General features: G+C 39.3%; 4 protein-coding genes and 1 long non-coding RNA gene across 6 annotated transcripts; 3 read left to right on the top strand and 2 right to left on the bottom strand.

Annotated features, from left to right (window-relative positions):
* Positions 1-1,926: 1,926 nt before the first annotated feature.
* Positions 1,927-5,311, bottom strand: desi1b (desumoylating isopeptidase 1b). The gene is made up of 6 exons (XM_077000397.1): positions 4,786-5,311; positions 4,517-4,538; positions 4,291-4,360; positions 4,010-4,119; positions 3,772-3,894; positions 1,927-3,542 (listed from the first exon to the last, which is right to left on the bottom strand). Exons 1-6 carry the CDS (start codon positions 4,874-4,876, stop codon positions 3,452-3,454), a joined length of 507 nt encoding a protein of 168 aa, XP_076856512.1. The 5' UTR covers positions 4,877-5,311; the 3' UTR covers positions 1,927-3,451.
* Positions 5,312-5,620: 309 nt separating this feature from the next.
* xrcc6 (X-ray repair complementing defective repair in Chinese hamster cells 6) lies at positions 5,621-9,717 on the top strand. 2 transcript variants are annotated; one of them, XM_077000394.1, is made up of 12 exons: positions 5,621-5,865; positions 6,001-6,113; positions 6,209-6,350; positions 6,432-6,683; positions 6,794-6,980; positions 7,180-7,366; positions 7,453-7,625; positions 7,772-7,929; positions 8,059-8,188; positions 8,407-8,507; positions 8,622-8,738; positions 8,843-9,717. In XM_077000394.1, the coding sequence occupies exons 1-12, from the start codon at positions 5,793-5,795 to the stop codon at positions 9,040-9,042; spliced, it is 1,833 nt and encodes a 610-aa protein (XP_076856509.1). In that variant the 5' UTR covers positions 5,621-5,792; the 3' UTR covers positions 9,043-9,717. The 2 variants fall into 2 exon arrangements, with proteins under 2 accessions (XP_076856509.1, XP_076856508.1); XM_077000393.1 differs by having other exon boundaries at positions 7,453-7,621; positions 7,768-7,929; positions 8,843-9,681.
* LOC143510738 (uncharacterized) lies at positions 8,071-11,304 on the bottom strand. Its single transcript, XR_013130076.1, has 3 exons — positions 11,221-11,304; positions 10,797-10,872; positions 8,071-8,259 (listed from the first exon to the last, which is right to left on the bottom strand). It is a non-coding gene; the product is annotated as an uncharacterized LOC143510738 (long non-coding RNA).
* josd1 (Josephin domain containing 1) lies at positions 10,835-15,510 on the top strand. Its single transcript, XM_077000395.1, has 5 exons — positions 10,835-10,987; positions 11,503-12,211; positions 13,443-13,571; positions 13,667-13,861; positions 13,981-15,510. Exons 2-5 carry the CDS (start codon positions 11,925-11,927, stop codon positions 14,081-14,083), a joined length of 714 nt encoding a protein of 237 aa, XP_076856510.1. The 5' UTR covers positions 10,835-10,987; positions 11,503-11,924; the 3' UTR covers positions 14,084-15,510.
* A 172-nt stretch (positions 15,511-15,682) lies between these two features.
* On the top strand, positions 15,683-19,907 carry cbx7b (chromobox homolog 7b). The gene is made up of 6 exons (XM_077000392.1): positions 15,683-15,998; positions 16,765-16,808; positions 16,993-17,058; positions 17,158-17,224; positions 17,344-17,626; positions 18,156-19,907. The coding sequence occupies exons 1-6, from the start codon at positions 15,930-15,932 to the stop codon at positions 18,353-18,355; spliced, it is 729 nt and encodes a 242-aa protein (XP_076856507.1). The 5' UTR covers positions 15,683-15,929; the 3' UTR covers positions 18,356-19,907.
* Positions 19,908-19,949: the final 42 nt, after the last annotated feature.

The raw sequence follows: 19,949 nt of genomic DNA, 5'->3' as shown, positions 1-19,949 counted from the left end.
GAAAAATAGTTTGGCTCAGATCTTTGCAGAAGTCTATTTTAATCTGGCGAGTAGTACTAATGTAAAATACATCTTCCTGACATGTTTCATTACGAAGTGCTGAAATTATGAAATGAGTCAACATTTAGCTAATAGCGGATACAATTAGAAAAATGAAGAATCACTGACTTATTGGGGAGGAGTGAGGCTGTGTAAACTCTAATTAAACCATGTGCTCCTAATTTTCTTCCAAGCTGTACACCTGATCTGTAATCTTCCAAATTCTTCTCTCTTCTGTATCCCCTCCACCTATAAATACTCAATCTGTTTGTCTGTGTGTGTGTGTGTGTGTGCTCCCATTGTTTTGAAGTCCCAGAAATAATCAGGATAACAAGCGTGGAAGGAAAACTGCAGCTCACTATAGCATTTCAAAGGTGAGCTGTCGCGTGAGTGGCTCTTGAAACACACTAGTATCTAAGAACAGTGGGGCAGATACCGCTAGATTGACTCAACCCCAGCCCCAGGCTCATGGCTGCACCTGCAGATCTGCAGAGAACAAGGAGATGCTATTTTGGGGAACTGTTGATTTGCACGAAGTGTACACGAAGACCCTCTAGCAGTTTTGTTATACTTTGGAGAGTTTGCAGAGGTTTTGATTACGGCCACAGAAGAAATTGATATAGACTAAAGAGAAAGAAGGCTTATGGTTGGAGGTAACGCGGCCAGACAGTAGAAAAGAACTCTCTGCACAGGCAAAGGCTTAGGAGAGAATTCACAGGTCAACACAGGTGATATATTAACAGAGATATATTAACCTTTCTCACAGTCACCACTGTGTCCTTCCCCATGTGCCACACCAACACGCCTGCGCTAGTGTTCCAGCACAGGCTCACAGCACAGTCCATATAAAGTGTCATGTTGGGGCCAAAATGATAGAAATGCCATATTTGCCCTCCTGTTGTCCATCTGATGGGAGGAAAAGTAAAGCCTCAGTGGTGAGTTCAGGGGGGAGCAGAAGCACATCATTGGGGAGAGGCACATTCATAGAGGGGTAAGAATGAAACTACCACTGTAGGCCACTGGTTGCCAGTTAAAGGTAACCTAAGATAAGAAAGGAAAACACAGCTCACCGACATCACCAGAAAAACAAAAGCTTATGGAGCCAGCTGTCTTCCTCCTCTACTCTTTCACACCTCTCTAGCCCCTGGCTTGCGCACCCTAGTTGAAGGGTAATTTTAGGAATGATAATGTTTAAAAGCACTTTGTGGACATGCTTGCAACAGGAGAGAATCTCAACTGGGTTCTGCTTCAGCTTCATAATGACAAAAATCTTGACTATAAGGTTGTGATGATGAAGTGGTGCATCATTACCATTAAAGCATTATTTTATATAATTTAAGTTTAGGATCTTTGCTTTGGAAGTTTGATTCTTAATACAGTACTCACTAGATAAAACCTGTTTTTTGAATGAATGTTTCTTCTATTAAACAAAAAATCATTATGGTTGTAGCGTCTCTAATCTTTCTAAGGCAGAGAAATAAACACTGAAACCTAGGACCCCCATTTGTCATTATGCATAAATAATAAATATTAATACATACTTCCGTCCAATGCAAATCAAGCAAATATACACTATTAAATTTTAATGGCTTGGTCATAGACTGGTGACCTTCCCATGGTGTACCTGCCCTAGCGTGATGATGCTGGGACATCTGCATTAAGCGGTAAAGATAATGGATGGATGGATTTTAATGGCTTAGTTTGAATATTTGTTCACTTGATTGATTGAGACCTGCAATAATCATTTTAAAACTAGGTATTGTAGTGTGTGTGTGTGTGTATATATATATATATATACACACACACACACACACACACACACACACACACACACTAATGGGGAGATACCACTTCACACTTATTCAACAGGCCTATACAAAGAATACATGTGACTTATAATTGTATTTATTAAATTATAGGTTATTATATAAAAGCAATTTAATAATTCAATAAATATTACAGCTAACTTTCAAATCATTCTAAATAATGCTTGACTGTAAGACCTTCACTTTTAGACTGTAGAATTTAAATACAAAAACAAAGTTTACTTCTGCCACTTAGCGTCCACTCTCAGTATTACACCATAAGTACAGAGCATATTTGTTTTTAAAGAAAACTCTTAAATAAAACAAAAACAAATTCCAGTTAAACCAAAAGTACAGCATCCCATTAATCATGAGACATAAATACAAGTTTTTAATAGGTGTAAATCATTATATCAACTTTAACCCAACAGATCAGTTAACAGTAGCTCAGACAATGTAACTTCCCATCATTAATAAACACCATCATGAGGACATGAACAAAATGTCTTTTTTGACTGAGGCAAGGTAAACAGGTGCCCCAAAATACTCATTTAGCTTTCATTACTCACTTGTAGTTCAAGACATCCATTAGCTTAAGATATAACGTGTTTAATTTACCTGTAACTCATCCTTACAGCCCTTCCCCTGGGAGTCATATGGATTTTACTATTACTATTCTTTTCCAAGAAGATCTCTACAAGATAACTGTGAGGAGGGAGAACATTTACCTGACCAGTGCTAGGACACAATCCCAAACAACAAATCATGCTGGACCACACCAAAAATATCCTGAGCAATATACATTCCCATTTCCACCATTATACATCATACCAATATGTGGTATCAGTATCAGTGTAGTAGCATTCAGTAGCATTGTAGAGGGACCATATCCTATTAAACCTTCAAAATATTCTGGGATATGAGATTTGTGTTTTAATAGAGTATATTTGGATGATGCTAATGTAAAATAGAATACAAGCAGGGAACCCATAACATGGAATAACTGTAATATAAATTAAATAAATATAATAGGCGATATAACTGAATATAACATACGAGTGTGTGCAAGCAAGAGAATGTGGTTTTTCATCAATTAATGAATATATATTAATACATACACACAAACACACTAAAAATATGTTCATGTAAGATTGAACTGTTGCTGCCAGAAACCTCAATAAAATTTGTAAGCATGTAGTTCTTACACATTGGATCTCATGCATAAATCACTTGTACATTCAAAAATCACATGTACAGTATGAGCAATTATGTCCATGTACAACAAATGTTTTTACAAAAGTATTAGGATTTTAGTTTTTCCTAATTTCATATAAAACCACATCATCTTTACCTCTTTGACAGCGAGACCTTAATGCTTTAGAAACTGATTTACAAATCTCTGAATGCAGAAAGGTTACTCTTATTATCCTCAATTTTATCGGCATTTTATGGTGAGAGCATACAGTCATTTTGGGTTGTGAGATATGCTAATTCACTGATCTAATAAGCTGTTTGTTTTGGTAATTTATGGCCCACTTTGTCACATTGCTGTGAGTGTCATAGGCTAAAACAAAGTGTTATAAAGATACGCTCCTATGCAGTGAAGTCTACCTCTGTCCATAATGATCATTCATATTGTTTCCAGGTGGGGTGATATTGACAGATTCGATAAAAGGGCGCAGTGCTTGTCCAAAAGGCCTGCAAAAAGCACACATTTTAGTAGGAAAAAAGCAATAATTTTATATTTGTATATATATATATATATATATATATATATATATATATATATATATATATATATATATATATATACATACATACATACACACACACACACGCATACACGTACGTGTGTGTATGTGTGTTTTATTTATAATCCACAACACTAAGCTTGTAAACTAAGACAAAATCTAAGTTATAGACTTACGTGGAAAGCACATCAGCTGGCAGGTCTGTAATATATGATGGAATTTTTTTTCCTGTTAAAAACTGGGCCACCTCATTACTGAAGGAGTTACAATTGTGTTCAAAAAGATGGTACCTATCTCCTCTGTAGAAAGACAAACAAAAGCAAAACTACTGTATGTTTCTTTCACAAATCATGAAAAATATAGTAAAATATAGTAAAATAAAAAAACACATTTGCAAAGGGAGAATAAACAAACCTGTATGTGGATTCGCCCAGAGATGAAAGGTATGCTGTAAAGATATCCTCATTCACTTCAGTGTTTCCTAGATCTACTATGAAATGAGGATCTCCCAATAATGTGCCACCCTGAATCAATGAACCAAAAATATTCACAATACATGACTCAGTTATTTAAATTTAATCTTGATTGACTGACAATTTACATCACCAACACCTGATTATTTAAATTTTTTATACAAACATAGAGTCACAATAATAGTGTGATACATGACACATTATGAGTTTGAAATTTCTTACTGGTGGGCAGCTTGATATACCCTGTCCCCCAAAGAAGTATTCTTCTCCATGAATAACTACTGCGGTGTGCCTGGATTTAAAACGAGAGATTCATTACTTGATTTATTATTGTTTTTTGGTTACACATATTACTGTATTTCATAAATCGCATCAATATTTTCCTGTGTAGTGAATAAATACTACGTCAGTAAATAAATACGTTCACATATAACTTCCAAACGCTTACCATATTCCTTCAAGTTGTTTTCCTGTCAGTCCGAAATATTGAAACATGACACAGATATAAAACATTATTCTCAAACAAGGGACATTTACCAACACAACAGAAATAATTAAAAGGTATCTACCTAGCTAGCATAGCTTGCAAACTAGGGTACTAGCTAACTATCCTAGCTAATAAAAGCTCGGTTGATCCTCGGAGAGCAGATGTCTTTTGAGTTAGTTAGCCTAGTTAGCAAGGTTCCTTTCCATATCACTGAAACATTAAATACTCACCCAACATCATGGGACTTAGCTGACGAGCGAGTCCTTTTGACAAGTCATAAACATAGAGCTTCACCGTGTATGTTGAGGTTTGATCACCCATCACTGATCAGAACCAAACCTAAATTATAAACTAAACTAACTATAAATATAGTCTAGATATATAAATGGCTAGTCAACTAGCTAGCTAGAGAACTATGAATTTGTGTGCAAATTGTCGAAGCTAGCTAAGCTGGCTAACAAACAAAATGTCGCTATAATGGTTTAAAAACTTCGCAACACTAACGTTTGCTCCTGCTCAGATGTCATTTAATTCAGGATTACCACTAGCTAGCTAATTCAAACTAACTAAATTACAAGTACAAAATAGCAACCTAACTAATTTTATGTTCGTTTGCCGGGTTAAATTAGAGCACAGAGTCCGGTACTGCTATGTCACCATGACAGGAGTTAAAAACCTGGTACAAAAGTTCCTCAGATCCACCTGAAGAGGACAGTGGACGCTCCACAACAATAGGGGGCGCTATAACACACACAAACCAATAAAGTTATTTCCTGTTGTCTTCATAAATCTGGACGTCTATACAAGTTTCGAGATGAAATGTTATTCTAACCAGTTTCTACATATTGGTGGGGCATTTGTACATTCATATTGTGTACGTACTTTAATATATTGTGTAATATTTACACAGATGTGTTTTATTGTTTTTACCCGCCAAAGCACGTTCACAACAAAAGTGTAACGCCCTCGTGCGTTCTGATTGGTCAATTTAATTCTGATCTTTTTATTGGTGTAGGGATTTCGTTACTTCACATTGATTGGATAATAACGTAGTCACTCAATTTGTTGAACAGTAGACCCGGCAGTGAGTGTGGGTTTGCAGTTCTGCTAGCTGGCTAACTTGTTTAAGTTGTAATTTACATCGCTCTTTGTGTTAATAAAACGTGAGCAAAAAGGAACACACTCCGAACACACTACTTTGCCTGTATGCAACAGGGTGAATAGCTAGTTGAAGGAAATGGCAGACTGGAACGCTTACTATCAGAAGGAAGATGATGAGGTTGAACAAGAAGAGGGAGAAGAGTCCGCAGGTTCGCAAGCCTCGTGTGTTTTTCCCTATAGATAACTCTTAAAGGTGGAAAACGAGTTCGAACTTGTTACAAACTTGCTCGATTCATTAATTACTTGTTGCTAACCTGTAGTACCTCACGTTAACATTTCAATAGGTGATTATAAGAACAGTGGGCGAGACAGTTTGGTTTTCTTAGTGGATGCATCTAAAGAAATGTTCATCAAGGGTGAAGATGGGGAGCCCTCTAACTTTGACATGACTATTCAGGTATGCCGTGTCTTCAGAACTTGACGTCCCTGTTTGTATTAGTATCAGGAAACGTTTTAATCTGCAAACCTATTTTGTCTCTTTCTGTTATTTAGTGTGTGCGCAGTGTGTACACCAGTAAAATCATAAGTAGTGACAAAGACCTGGTTGCATTGGTGTTTTATGGGACTGAGCAGAGCAAAAATCCCAGAAACTCTTTCAAACATGTCTACATCTACCATGACCTGGACTGCCCTGGTGGGAGACTTTTCACATACCATACAGCATACATACACATGGATGATTTCTGTTCTTAAACAAGTGTTTCTGCTGTCTAAGGTGCTCGGCGGGTGCAAGATTTAGATGGTCTGCGTGAGGAGAAAGGAGCGCGGCTGGCAGCAGAGATCATGGGCAGTGGGGAGACGTCCCTTGGAGATGCTCTTTGGTGCTGCTCCAACTTATTCAGTGACATGAAGCTGCGTCTCTCTCACAAACGCCTCATGATTTTCACCTGTAGAGATGACCCTCACGGAGGGGATGGAGCACGGGACAGACAGGCTCGTACTAAGGCTGCTGACCTCAAAGAGACAGGTGGGACAAACAGACTGAGAGAAATGGCAGATAGCATCTCTTGTTGAATTTGATCTTGGTTTGACTTGTATAACGTACTTACGCACACATTTCTTTTTTTTTCCCCACAGGAGTGGTTATAGATCTGATGCATCTTACAAAACCAGGAGGATTTGATGTTTCCCTTTTTTTCTGTGACATTGTAAGTCCCCCTGAGGATGAGAGTGAGCTTGGGCTGCAGCTGGAACCATGTGGTAAACTTGAGGACCTGAAGAAGAGGGTGAGGGCTAAAGAAATGAAGAAGAGGGCTCAGAGCAGGTGAAGACTGTAAATGGAGACTTCACTGACCATTACATAAATTGTTTAAATGTGTTATACTCTTCAGTCCACACATTTATACATTTTGTAATTCCCCATCCTGTCCTTTCTTCATCAAGAGAATCTGTCCACATTTGGACCATGTAGACATTGGGGTCTTTGACACTGATGATCTGGTTTTGCACTTCTTTATTTTAAGATTGACTTTCTCCCTGGGAGATGGGATGAACATAGCTGTGGGTGTATACGTACTGGCTAGAACAGCCACTAAACCTCCTGCTGTCAGGCTGTACAGTGAAACCAATGAACCTGTACGTACTAAGACCCGCCTCTTTCACACCCAACATGGAAGCCTGTTACTGCCCAGTGATACGAAAAGAGCCCAGGTAACTGCAAAAATATTGTTGTTGTTATTTATTAGAAATGAGAATATATGGCGACTCATTTTTGTTTCTCTCTCTGTGTCCTGTAGGTTTATGGAAACAAGCAGATTGTGATGGAGAAGGGTGAGGTAGATGAAATCAAAAAGTTCAGTGATCCAGGCTTGGTCCTAATCGGGTTCAAGCCAATGAGTTGTTTGAAACTGCACCACCACATACGGCCTGCACTCTTCATTTTTCCTGAAGAGGAGCAAGTCACAGGCAAGTCTTCATTAGTTGTTGCTCTGATGAGGATCAGTTATGAAATACTGGTTGTGAGGTTCACATATGATTAGTGATGAGGTACCTCATTCAGTCCTTGAAACTCATTCAGTGTCTTTCACCTCCATATCTTAATACTTTTCTAGGGAGTTCCTGTGTGTTCACAGCTCTGCTGCAGAAGTGTAGTGAGAGGGATGTATTTGCACTCTGCAAACTCACTCCTCGAATAAACACTCCACCTCGTTTTGTTGCCTTGGTACCCCAGAGAGAGGTTCTGGACAGCAGTCAAGTCCAGGCTGCACCTCCAGGTAATATTAAATACATCAATTATGACAAACATCTTAATTAATATACAACTTGCAGTGGTTCCAACCAAGAAATTAAAAAAAATTTAATCCACAATATAGTTTATAAAATCTGTGTTTCCATGTGTTCAGGTTTTCATGCCATTTTCTTACCCTATGCTGATGACATACGCACTTTGGATGTGCATGAGTGTCCTACAGCCAATGATGAACAGGTTGACAAGATGAAACAAATAGTGCATAAACTCCGCTTCAGATACAGGTGTGATTCGCCTTTGCGTCCATTACCTCACATTTGTGCTGTGATGGTTGTAGAAATTAGCTCTTCTGGATCTATCAAATCAAAACAGTTGCAGACCTTTAAAAGGTTAACATTTGGATGAGTGAGACCAAATTTTGCTTTAGTACTTCCTAGTAGTATTTCTATACTATTCCTATACTATTTTGCTGTCTTTATTGTAAATGTGTTGTGCATTTCAGGAGTGATGCCTTTGAAAATCCAGTTTTGCAGCAGCACTACAGAAATCTGGAGGCCTTGGCCCTAGATTTACTTGCACCTGAAGCCATTGAGGACTTCACAAGTAAACAGAAGTGTTTTTGTTTGTGTGAAATAACCAAGTAACTTGTGCTTTTAGGAATCATGCATGTTTTATTTTCATACATTTATTCATATTCCTTTTTTTGCCACTTTCCAGTGCCAAAGTTAAACATGATGGATGATCGCCTCGGTTCTCTAGCTCAGGAATTCAAAGATTTGGTCTATCCAGCCAACTACAACCCAGACAGCAAGACTGCAGCTAAACGTAAACCAGGTGAGGGCCTCTGACGGGTTGTGAAGCCTATAGCATCAAGCATTCAGGGGCCATGTTTGTCACTGCTTCTACTGCTGAAAAAGATCCGTCTTTTGTGTCCATAGCTGAGGCTGGAGGAGCGGTTCCCAAGAAGCCGAAAGTGGAGATCTCTGAGGATGAGCTGCGTGCCCATGTGGCAAAAGGCACACTAGGCAAGCTCACAGTACCTGTGCTTAAAGATGCCTGCAAACAGTTTGGAGTGCAGACCACAGGGACCAAAAAGCAGGAACTTATAGATGCCTTGACTGCCCAACTTGATAAATAAACTGATGCTGAAGCAGATGTAGGTCTGACCTATGTCTATAGCATAGGTCAGACTTATCTGTGTAATGATCTGTGTAACTCCTTTGTGCATTGTAGTGGTTGTTGCTATTGGGAGTGTGGGGCACCCACCCCACATTTGATAACTCCTTAGCATATCTCACTGTACCTTGATTTTTACACTTGTCCTTACTGTTTATAATACTAAAGTAATTATACAATTACAATAATTGAAACTCTTGCATTCTTTCCTCTAAAGAGCATGAATGATGATGCTCTTTTTAGGTATGATGTAGGTAAATATTGAGAAAAATGATAGGGGTGTGCTTCACAAAGGGGAGTGGCAGAGTAACAGTGACTGTCAAGTGATTAGAGCACAAGTTTGTCACCTGGAAGTTAATGGTTGTTCAACAGTTAAGAAAACCTTGAAGCTTACCTTCCTTAATTAGGTCAAATGAAAACATTTTGTCAATTCCCACATTGTATTGCCCTCCCCCACACATTTAACTAGATAAACATCTAGTTAATAACTCACCTGTGTTGGTAAAAAATCAGCTTAATATTGATTGAAACAATTCATTAACATTTATACATACTATAGGTCAGTGTTGGTGAACATGAATGTATACTGTAAAATCTTAAAGATCTTTTCAATTTGAATGTCTTAGTCTTCAGATAATGCTAAACCAGATATGTCATATATATCTCTTGCATGTACTTGTTTAACATTATTGTGTTGCTGTCCATAAAACAGCTTACAAGGCATTAAGCAATGATTTCATAACACTTTAATAATGTTCTGTAAGATGATTTTCAGAGGCCTTAAAATATTCATAGTTTATATATACTGCATTAAAAGGAGCAATTTGATTAATATAATCTGAATTACTGAGCACATCAACAAACTAGTAGAGGTGGGCATTTCTGGTTAAGAAAGAAAAAGTCCTCACCAAGATTTTACTTAGGCATTTTGGATTGTGTTGATTCCACTAATTTTACGTGGCTTGCACTAATGAGAAAATCCATCAAGCTTGAGTAAAATCCTGGGAAGGAATTTTACTTTCTGAACCAGGAATACCCACCTCTGCAAACTAGTTATGCAAAAAAAAAACACCCGCAGAAGTCCTGTTTAAGAATCCGGATTCACCCATTCATACAGCACCCACTTGCTTGCATGAAGTTGACCACTTAGGGTCATGCTGAATTGCTGATAGATGGTGGATGACTGTGTGCATACTCCTGTCCACTTGTGACTCAAACTAGAACTGAATTAGCTGATGCCAGGGCCCTTGCTAGACGGTGCGGATGGAAGATATGAACATAACAGTAATTACATTTGTGTATAAATATATAAGCAATTCCATTTATCTCTACTATTTTGATTTGGACATTTCACTCAGCCATACCCTGATAAATCGACCCGTGATTCAACATGATATTAACAATTGTCTAGGAATATAATAATCAAATGTGGGTCATAGACTGGTCGTTGGGCACAGACTGGAGATTTTGCAACATTACCGTTACTGTTGCTATAAATATTACTATTGGGTAGCATTCCTTAACACATTGAGCAACGAAGGACAGAGTAAGCTAAAATGTACCACACTATGTCACACATCAGGGTAATTGTGCACCACTGTAACGAACGGCGCGTCTCTGACACAAACGTTCACTATAATATCCAAAAGAATCTCAAATTTGGGGGAGAACAAGAGGTAAAACCTGCCGTCGCAAGGGTGGCACTGCAATACGTACGTTACTCGTGACGCAGGCCTGACAAGCCAGCAGAAAGCGAATGACGTCTTGCGCATGCTCATGTTGAAATACGGAGCTATAAGGAAAAGTGAGAAACAAAGGCATATAAACAACCCCAGGAAAAGAGGTTAGAACATCAATTCAGCAGTAGAGGAACAGCTTAAAGTCCACAGAATTGTGTAAAGGCAGAGGTACGTGGGAAGAAGGATTCATTCCGTATTGTCTATAAGCTTTATTTAAGGCTGATAAATGATATCAAACGAATAGCACGTAGCTAGAGTATGACAAACTGATTTGGAACATGGTTTAGAATAATGCATTGGACAAGGTTAAATGCAGTTTGCCGCGTATCAGTGATATGTCGTGTATGGAAATAACTAGTTGTTAAACGATGTGAAGTGTTAAAAACGATTTTTTTTCTTACCGTGTTTATATAGCACACACCATACCAAGTGTGTCTCCAGTCATCAGGAAGTTTTGGGTCACTGTACCCAAAGCAGTAATTCTGCATGCAAATACTGACACCTTTGTAAACTAGCTTACGATAAGAAATCATGCTTACTTGTACATTAATTTTCTTTCATAAGCAGTGATCTTCAGTAAAGCAGATAATATCAGCGGTCTGCTTCATTTTGATATTAAGAAAACATTAGTAGATGTAGTAATAATAACTTATAAAACCTTACATGTTCTTTGTTTTCTTTAGGTTTTTTTCACGAAGAGACTCTACGTGAATTCAGTGTCTTTGCCACCAAAGCGTTATCTTGCCAGGAGTTCAGAGGGTTCATCCACTTACCTGTGTGTGTAATGAGGGGTGATGTCTTGTTCCATCTGATCCCATCCCAAATGGAAAGAACTGCTTTGTGCTAGTGGACACATTTGGTCTCGTGAAGGTCTGCGTGGTAGATCCACATGGAGATTGCAGAAAGTGGATATCAGTGCTGACCAATAAGCTTCCACAGTTTTGCCATCTGATATTTTCATCATCTTCACTGATACACTCCCAGTAAATACACTGAACTGGCTTCCCATTTCTTACTGTAGCTACCATCCCCTCCCCTTGCCACACACCTCAAGCAACCCGGTGGTTGCTGTGGAGATGACGGTGTTGGCGCAGTAGCCACAGGGATGGGGAGTGTGCCATGTTCTGGTAAGGGGAGGGGGGTAGGTGGGTTTCAGGAGCTGGGCTGTATGCCATGGAAGGTGAGCAAGCAGAAAGGTGATGGTGTTGGAAGCACATGTGACCCTGAGATTGATGAAGGGCACGATGCCAGAACTCTTCCCACTCCCGCACAGCCAACGTCCATCTACCATGAGAAGCAGCGCCGAGAGTTGTGTGCCCTGCACGCACTAAATAATGTCTTCCAGGACGGTGCTGCCTTTAGCAGAGATGCACTTCAAGACATCTACCAGAGGTTGGTGAAAATGAACATGTTGTTGCAGTAATATCCTGTCTTTAATCTAGATCAGCCTTTACTACTCTGCCTTTCTAGGAGATCCTAGAAATCGCATGAGCGTAAGTAGCAGAACGTCTGGATGATGTTTGCACAAGGGAGACGCATCCAAATCATTCTTGAAATTGAGCATTTATTTCCCCTTTTGTTCTGTATATAGCAAACTAAATGGAGGTCCAGCTAATTTCAGAATTTAGGAGACATGCCCAAGTCAACTTAATGTAGTTCAGATAACAAACCAACTGACTACTAACATGTTGTATTGTGCTGATTGAAATTTGCCACATAGTGGTGTGTCAGCTGTGATGTTTCTTTGTTTCTATCTTCTCTTTGAGTGCAATCTTATTCTCGAAAACTAGTAAAACAAGGTGTTTTCAAAATGGTGATCCTAGGTGTCTAGGTTTGTTTGCTTCACAAATGTAGGTTTTTTATGGATATAAAACATGCACAATTTAAATATTTTTTTTTATGTACTGAAAAGACTATTTCAGGTACATATGCATGTGTGTATTTGTAGCAGTGTAAATACAATGTACTGAATGTAATTTGTTTACATTTGACTTCAAACATCTAGTGTCTTTTATGATTCAGTCAGGTTACCTGGTTTTATTATATTTATAGACTGGGATTCTCTTTACCAAATGTCCATAAAGAGTCAATTTGAATAATTGTCTGATAAGCCATCTTTACAAATGTGTCTGAATATGTTGTGTAATTCATATGAATAGTTTAGAGACTTTCACCAGTCTACATCCTGGAGATCAAACATTTATAGTTTAACCACCTCATGCCACTTCCAACTAGAAATGGTCCTGATGTGCATACGTTTGTAGACATGTCACTCCTTCCACCCAGAAACGGCTCTGGTGTGCATACGTTTGTAGACATGTCACTCCTTCCACCCAGAAACGGCTCTGGTGTGCATACGTTTGTAGACATGTCACTCCTTCCACCCAGAAACGGTTCTAGTGTGCATACGTTTGTAGACATGTCACTCCTTCCACCCAGAAACGGCTCTGGTGTGCATACGTTTGTAGACATGTCACTCCTTCCACCCAGAAACGGCTCTGGTGTGCATACGTTTGTAGACATGTCACTCCTTCCACCCAGAAACGGCTCTGGTGTGCATACGTTTGTAGACATGTCACAACTTTCTCTCATGGCCCTTTTTGTTTTCCTTCTTCCTCTACAGGCTGTCCCCCAGCACTTTGGTAACACCCCACAAGAAGAGCATGCTGGGTAATGGCAACTATGATGTAAACGTCATCATGGCTGCCTTGCAGACCCGTGGGTATGAAGCTGTGTGGTGGGACAAAAGAAGGTAGTTTCTTTATCAGAGAGACATTATTTTTTCAGTAAATTGTATTTTCTGTGTGCTTCTTTATATTTGGAATTTGGAATTTTTGTTTGCCACAGGGATGTTTGCAGTATTGCACTGCCAAATGTGACAGGCTTCATTTTAAACGTGCCATCCAACCTACGCTGGGGACCTCTACGGCTGCCACTCAAACGACAGCACTGGATTGGAGTACGGGAGGTTGGAGGAGTCTACTACAACCTGGACTCAAAACTGCGCAGTCCCCACGCCATTGGAACAGCTGATGAACTCAGGTCATTTGAAAGCAATTGTCCCACAAGTGTTTGTTAAAGAAGGTTTGATGATATTTTAGTTATGTAGCTCTCAGTTTCATATGCTCATGTTGTAATCTTGCATTCTGATGTCATCGTAGGAAGTTCTTGCGTCACCAGCTTCGAGGGAAGAACTGTGAACTCTTGTTGGTTGTGCCTGAGGAGGTGGAGGCCCACCAGACATGGAGGTCTGATAACATCTGAGTCTTTCTGATAGCTTTCTCACATTCTTCAGCTCATGCTCAGGAGGGAATGTAAGGTTCTATCAAGGAACCTTATACGAGCAATTGGAGTTGCACTCAACCAGTCTTGAAAGCACACTGGCCAGACTTTTTGTTTACACAGATACACACACACACATCCACACACACACACATACACACACATTGCACCTAAAGAAACACAAAATGCTGGACTTGGACAGTAACAGCAAGACCTACACACAGGGATTTGACAAAATTACACTTGTTCTATGAGTCTTGTTTAAGCATTTGGGGATTCTGATGCATTTTTATATGTTAACTATTTCTTTTATTTCAAAGTGAGAATAATCAGTGATGCACTCTAGAACCCACCAATCCAGCATCACTTTCCTTTCTATCTGACTCTACATATGTCTGTGTGGCTGAATAACTTTTCTGCCATGCACCTCCTCTCTTGCATTACAACATGTAGTGGAAGATGTATGGGAGGCCAACAAGAAAAGGAACATGAAGCACCTTGTCTAACTGTGGTCTGTTTGTTGTTTATTGATGTAGGGAGTGCTGAATAAGATGCTAAAGCAGTACAGCATGGTACAGTAATAACTGGATGTTTCATCTAAGTTTTGCTTTTTACAGGTCATGGTAAAATTGCCACTTTCATTATAACATTACACATGTGCTTCTCAGTGGTTACAGTTCCTCTCTACAATTAGCTACAGTAAGAACTCTGGATCGAAGCCTTATGATTATTGTTTAACATAAGATGTATCATTGTGTCCAACTGCCAAACAATTTGTACTGTATTTTGAAGTAATTCTGAAATTGTTTTGAGTATGATGTTCTTTTTACTCTGAAAATTCAAAATATAAATGATAGGTAAAGGTTGGAAGCACAGTGGAACTCTAAGAATGAGTGAGTTCCTAAACTAAGTTGAAGAAGGGACTCTTAAGTCATTCATTTTGAGTTGGATGATGAAGAAAAAAATAACAATACATCTGTAATTTGGACTGATCAAGGCTGTGTGTACTGTTTACTGAGGAAGCAAGATAGGCATGATATTCAAAAGGGAAATCTGAACGAATGCCTCAGGTTTTCTTAAGAACTTTAACACTTGATTCAGATAACAGCTGGATCCAGAAATAAGGCAACTTCCACTCTAGTAACTTATTCATGCTAAACCTATAACTACATTAATGGGAAATTCTGATGTAATAAAGGAACATTCCACATTTACATAAACAGGGTGCTTTATAAAACTGTAGAAGTGTTTTGATTTCTTTGCCATGACAATCTCAATCCCCCTTGTCCCTTTTTAGAAGAGGTATATTCACAATTTGCTCATGCCGTTGTTTCTTGTGCAAATGCTTGTAATGGCACTTTATGTATAATCCAAGATGTGTTGTGACCAATAAAATGTCTTTGTATGTATATGGGTTTGTGGCGATCGCTTCTTATGCGCAGCACGACGCAAGGAATAGGTCTACGAAGCGTTTTTCCACTGGTAAAAGAACTGAACTTGGGTTGACCTACTAGTGTACGTCGTGGACAGACACAGCCCAGCCATGAGCGCGCGGCTCTGTCCGCACGGGGGCGCGCTGAGACATGCAGATGTGTCGCAGATTTTAAAAGTCACTGTACTCGCAGAAAGATCTAGTACGAGGAAATGGAAGGTTGAAAAAAGATTTTGAAACTAAACCAAGACGAGACTGCGAAGGAGACAGCGAGAGAACGACAAGCATTGCATTGTTTTCTCTTTAACATTGTTAGTTACTTTAGCGATCAGAAGAAGACTAATACACCAAGAAAGCGTTATTTCAGAGGAGCGTTTTAAAAGCGCAACTAACCCCATGGAACTGTCAGCTATCGGGGAACAAGTGTTTGCTGTGGAATCAATCATAAAGAAAAGAGTAAGGAAGGTAAGAGCCGTATTTGTAATGCTCGAGAAGCCATTGCATTTGTTTCTGTTTCTGTCGTTTGCAGAACTGTCCGGTTAATATTTGTAATCTTAGGATTTTAGGCAGAGCAGAGTTTACATCATTAACATCCCAACACGCTGTGAGGGGCGGGGAGCTCCAGCGTTCCTTCCACCAACGTGGGATCGCGTTTTAATAAAGCCCAGAAGACCCAAATGGCTCTGGCATGTTATGAAACCAGCTGGTGAACCACATATTTCATTTGCCTTCTCTCCTTTCACATGCTCCAAGGAGACTGAAAATCTTTACCACGTAGTATCCACGAATAAGTGCGCTGAAGTTAGAGAAAATACAGCGGTCGGATTGTTTTAATAAGGGTTCCTAATGCGATAGACTGATTCATATACTGTGCTAGGATTATTTTAATTTACTGCGCACTAACTGAAATGACGTACGGAGTGCAGCGCTGCTCTACATCTGATGGGCAGTTGCACGTCGGACTGGGCTCACATCACACGTCAAGTGTAAAAAAAAAAAGCCTGTTCGTTAGAAAAGCGCCACTTAATGCCCATACGCGTGTTATTCCCATCTATAGCTTCCAGTACAACATGACATTGTATTTTTGACGATAATTATATTGAATGAGGTAATTTTGCGTCGCTCCTTCAATATTCATTTTGATGGCCAGTGTGGCCATATGCCATTACGTCACCACTCAAAAGTAGGTAAAAGCGGATAGAATTAATTCTTTTTTTTCCTGATATTTAAGGGAAATGTGGAATATTTACTAAAGTGGAAGGGATGGCCCCCAAAGTAAGTATGAATTTCTCTTTCGTTCACAGCATTTGTGTTAACTGTGAAGGCTGCACGCCTGTGTGTGTGTGTGTGTGTGTGTGTGTGTGTGTGTGTGTGTGTGTGTGTGTGTGTGTGTGTGTGTGTATTTAATGATCATTATCATTATTATGGAGTGGTACATGTGAAAGTGTTTCTTTCACAGGTATAGCACATGGGAGCCTGAAGAGCATATCCTGGATCCTCGGCTTGTTTTAGCATATGAAGAGAAGTAAGTTTTGTTCAAATTCAGGAATTAAACTACTGACCGAAACTGTTTACATGGTTGCTGCGTCATTTCTCTCAAATGTGATTTTCACTTGCCAATTAGAGAGCACAGGGACAGAGCAGTGGGTTGGCGTAAACGAGGACCTAAACCAAAAAGGCTTCTTGTGCAGGTAAAGCCCTCTACATCTACTCTTTGGCTATCTCCACGATAATTGTAAAAAATTTTCACAAACTTTTTTGACGTCTGTCTTTGCTGTATAGTTTCTCTCCACCTCTCTGTATCCTGTAGAACATTTACACCATGGATCTTCGGAGTACACATAAAGCTGCAGAGAAGTCTCCAGCACACCTGCATCTGTCCCTCACAAGTTCACTCGACCCAAAGCCCCGCCGTGTGGACCCGGGTTTCCAGTCCAAAAGAGACCACGTGTGTCAACATCTGGTTCAGCACAAGAGAAAGAAGAGAGACTCCAGGGACCCGTCAGAGGAGGACTGGGAGAGGCATGAGGAAGAGGATGAGGATGAGGAGGGTATAAGGCAGGAAAACACAGAGACTGTTGCCAGTCCAACCAGTAAGTATGTTAGATGGTTAGAGGGCAGGCTGTCGTAAACACTGTTGACCTAATTCAGTATTTAGGGTTGCAGTGTTGTCTTTCATCTGCCAGCTCTCAGTCAGATAGAGATTCAGAGCAGTCAGCCTCTCAATATGGGGTCAGGAGCCTGTTTTTTTATTGCTGTGCCAAAAGGAAGTTTCGCACACGTATTCAGAAACTGGAATTAACATTTACTTTGCTTTGAGGCACAATTTTTAGACAGGGCATACACACTGCATATTTTTACATGTCTGCATATTATACTGATGTGATCCACTTTTTCCAAGATGTATGTTTGATGGTAAGAATTTCACTGTATTTGGAAACTTGTTTTCTACTGTGCAAATGACAATAAACCCTTTTAACTTTGATGCTGCATTTGAACAATCTGATGGAGGAAATGTTTATCTTCCTTTGCTAGACATTTATATATTGCCATTGCTTCCGTATAATTAAGGGTTCACTGCACTGAATCAAAACCTAAAGTTTTCCTATGGATCTTTCATAGGCAACATTGGGACTGAGGGTTGGAATCCAGTAACAGGGTCCGAGGAAGTGGGGCTGTCTCCCTTGTCTGAGGAGTGGAGGCCAGTTATGGATCCAGAGGAGGTAACTGTGACAGACGTCACCATCAATTCACTGACAGTTACTTTCAGAGAGGCTGTGGTTGCAAAGGGCTTCTTCAGAGGCTGGGAACTGGAATTCTAATGTTCAGACAAGAGGAAATCTGAAGATGTTGAGAGAAAGGAGGGAGAAGGGTATGGGGCAATTATGAAATGCACTACGTTCACACAGCCTTTTCACGCAATTCACCCTGCTGCATGTCTTTTGTTAAGATTTCCATGTACATTTATGATAATCAGCATGGATAGAACGTATCTTCTTTTTAATTCTGAACTTGCACTGTTAACGTTAAATGAGAAGGACCTACATTTAACAACATTTTATCTTTCCAGCCTGAGGGATTTCAAGGTTTAACCTATGATTTAAACTTTATTGGTAATTTTCAGTTGACTGATAAAAGGTGGGTATGCAAACTAATCTGAAACTGTTTTTGCAAGTCTGTATGATCTAGCTTGTCCATAATGATCAGGGTGTTTCGCTGTTATTAAGCATTGTAGATGCTCCATAAAATTCTACTCAAATTGCAGTGCTTCAAGGAACTGAGTTAAGCAAAGCTATCATTTAAAATGTGAAAAATGTACAATTCCTTTAAAAAAAACCAAGCAATTGGCAACCAGTAAACCGTTTATTTACCACACTGCCATTTATGGAAGTAATTCTCCAAACCAAAAGTGTTGATATTTGTGATTGCTGGAGTTGTCAGTTTATTGATCTCCAAATATTTTCACTTCAGTTGTGTCATATCCTTTCCTCTTTTTTTAGGTGGCGTGCCTTAAAATATTTGAATATGACTTAATGCTTAAAACCACAATTTGGTTTGATAATCTAGTACCGGTCAGATAAGTTAATTACTTGCACTCAATGTACAACCTATCTAGCGCAGAAAGAAAGCAGGTATCTGTATGGAGTGCACTCATCTAGCCGCAGCGTCGTCATATAGTGCAGACTTACTGCATCTGCTGTTGGTAACCTGCCCGAATACGATCTGGATCCCTAGTTTGGGAGACACTGGCAAGATCACAAAAAAGCTCAGTGAACTTTGACCTTTCCATGTTGTGAGTAATAACAGCAAAACAATGCAAAGGCTGCAAAATTATGTGGGAAACCAGAGCATTCTTCCACTTTTAAATGTGTTGACGTAGTTTATACACAGAACCGAATAATGCGGCACTTGTGTAGCATTCTTGATTCCTCTTTGTCCAGCCATGGCACTTGTGTTGCACTGTGTACTTGTGTCAAACCTTTGATAGACCCTTTTGTTATGCTGTGGACTCTACCAAAACGTAACTGTACAAAACTACCCCATAAGAACTTGGATCTGTATGCCCGTGGAAAGCTGAAGATAACTGAAGACAATTTTGTCTGTATTTTTCTATGTCGACTTGAATGTATATTTGAACATAATCTCTAGCGACTGAAGTGACTATTTTGTACTTTTCTTATAATTAGTGGTAGCTAAGTAACACATCTACATATTTCATATATTACCAAGATATCTGTGGTTGTTTTTGCTTCTGAAAAACTGCACTTTAAAACAGATGATCTGGTAGTGATGCTTAAAAATACATTGTTGTATTTGTATTATCTATTAGACAAGTGTTTTTATAATGTAATAAAGCTAAATGTGAGAAACCCACAGACGTGTACATTTTTCTTTAAAAGGACAGAAGAGACATGC

This window comes from Brachyhypopomus gauderio, chromosome 3 (assembly GCF_052324685.1).
Source record: "Brachyhypopomus gauderio isolate BG-103 chromosome 3, BGAUD_0.2, whole genome shotgun sequence".
Lineage (NCBI taxonomy): Eukaryota > Metazoa > Chordata > Actinopteri > Gymnotiformes > Hypopomidae > Brachyhypopomus > Brachyhypopomus gauderio.
The sequence above is the reverse complement of the archived record's forward strand: the minus strand, read 5'-3'. Positions and strand labels throughout refer to the sequence as shown.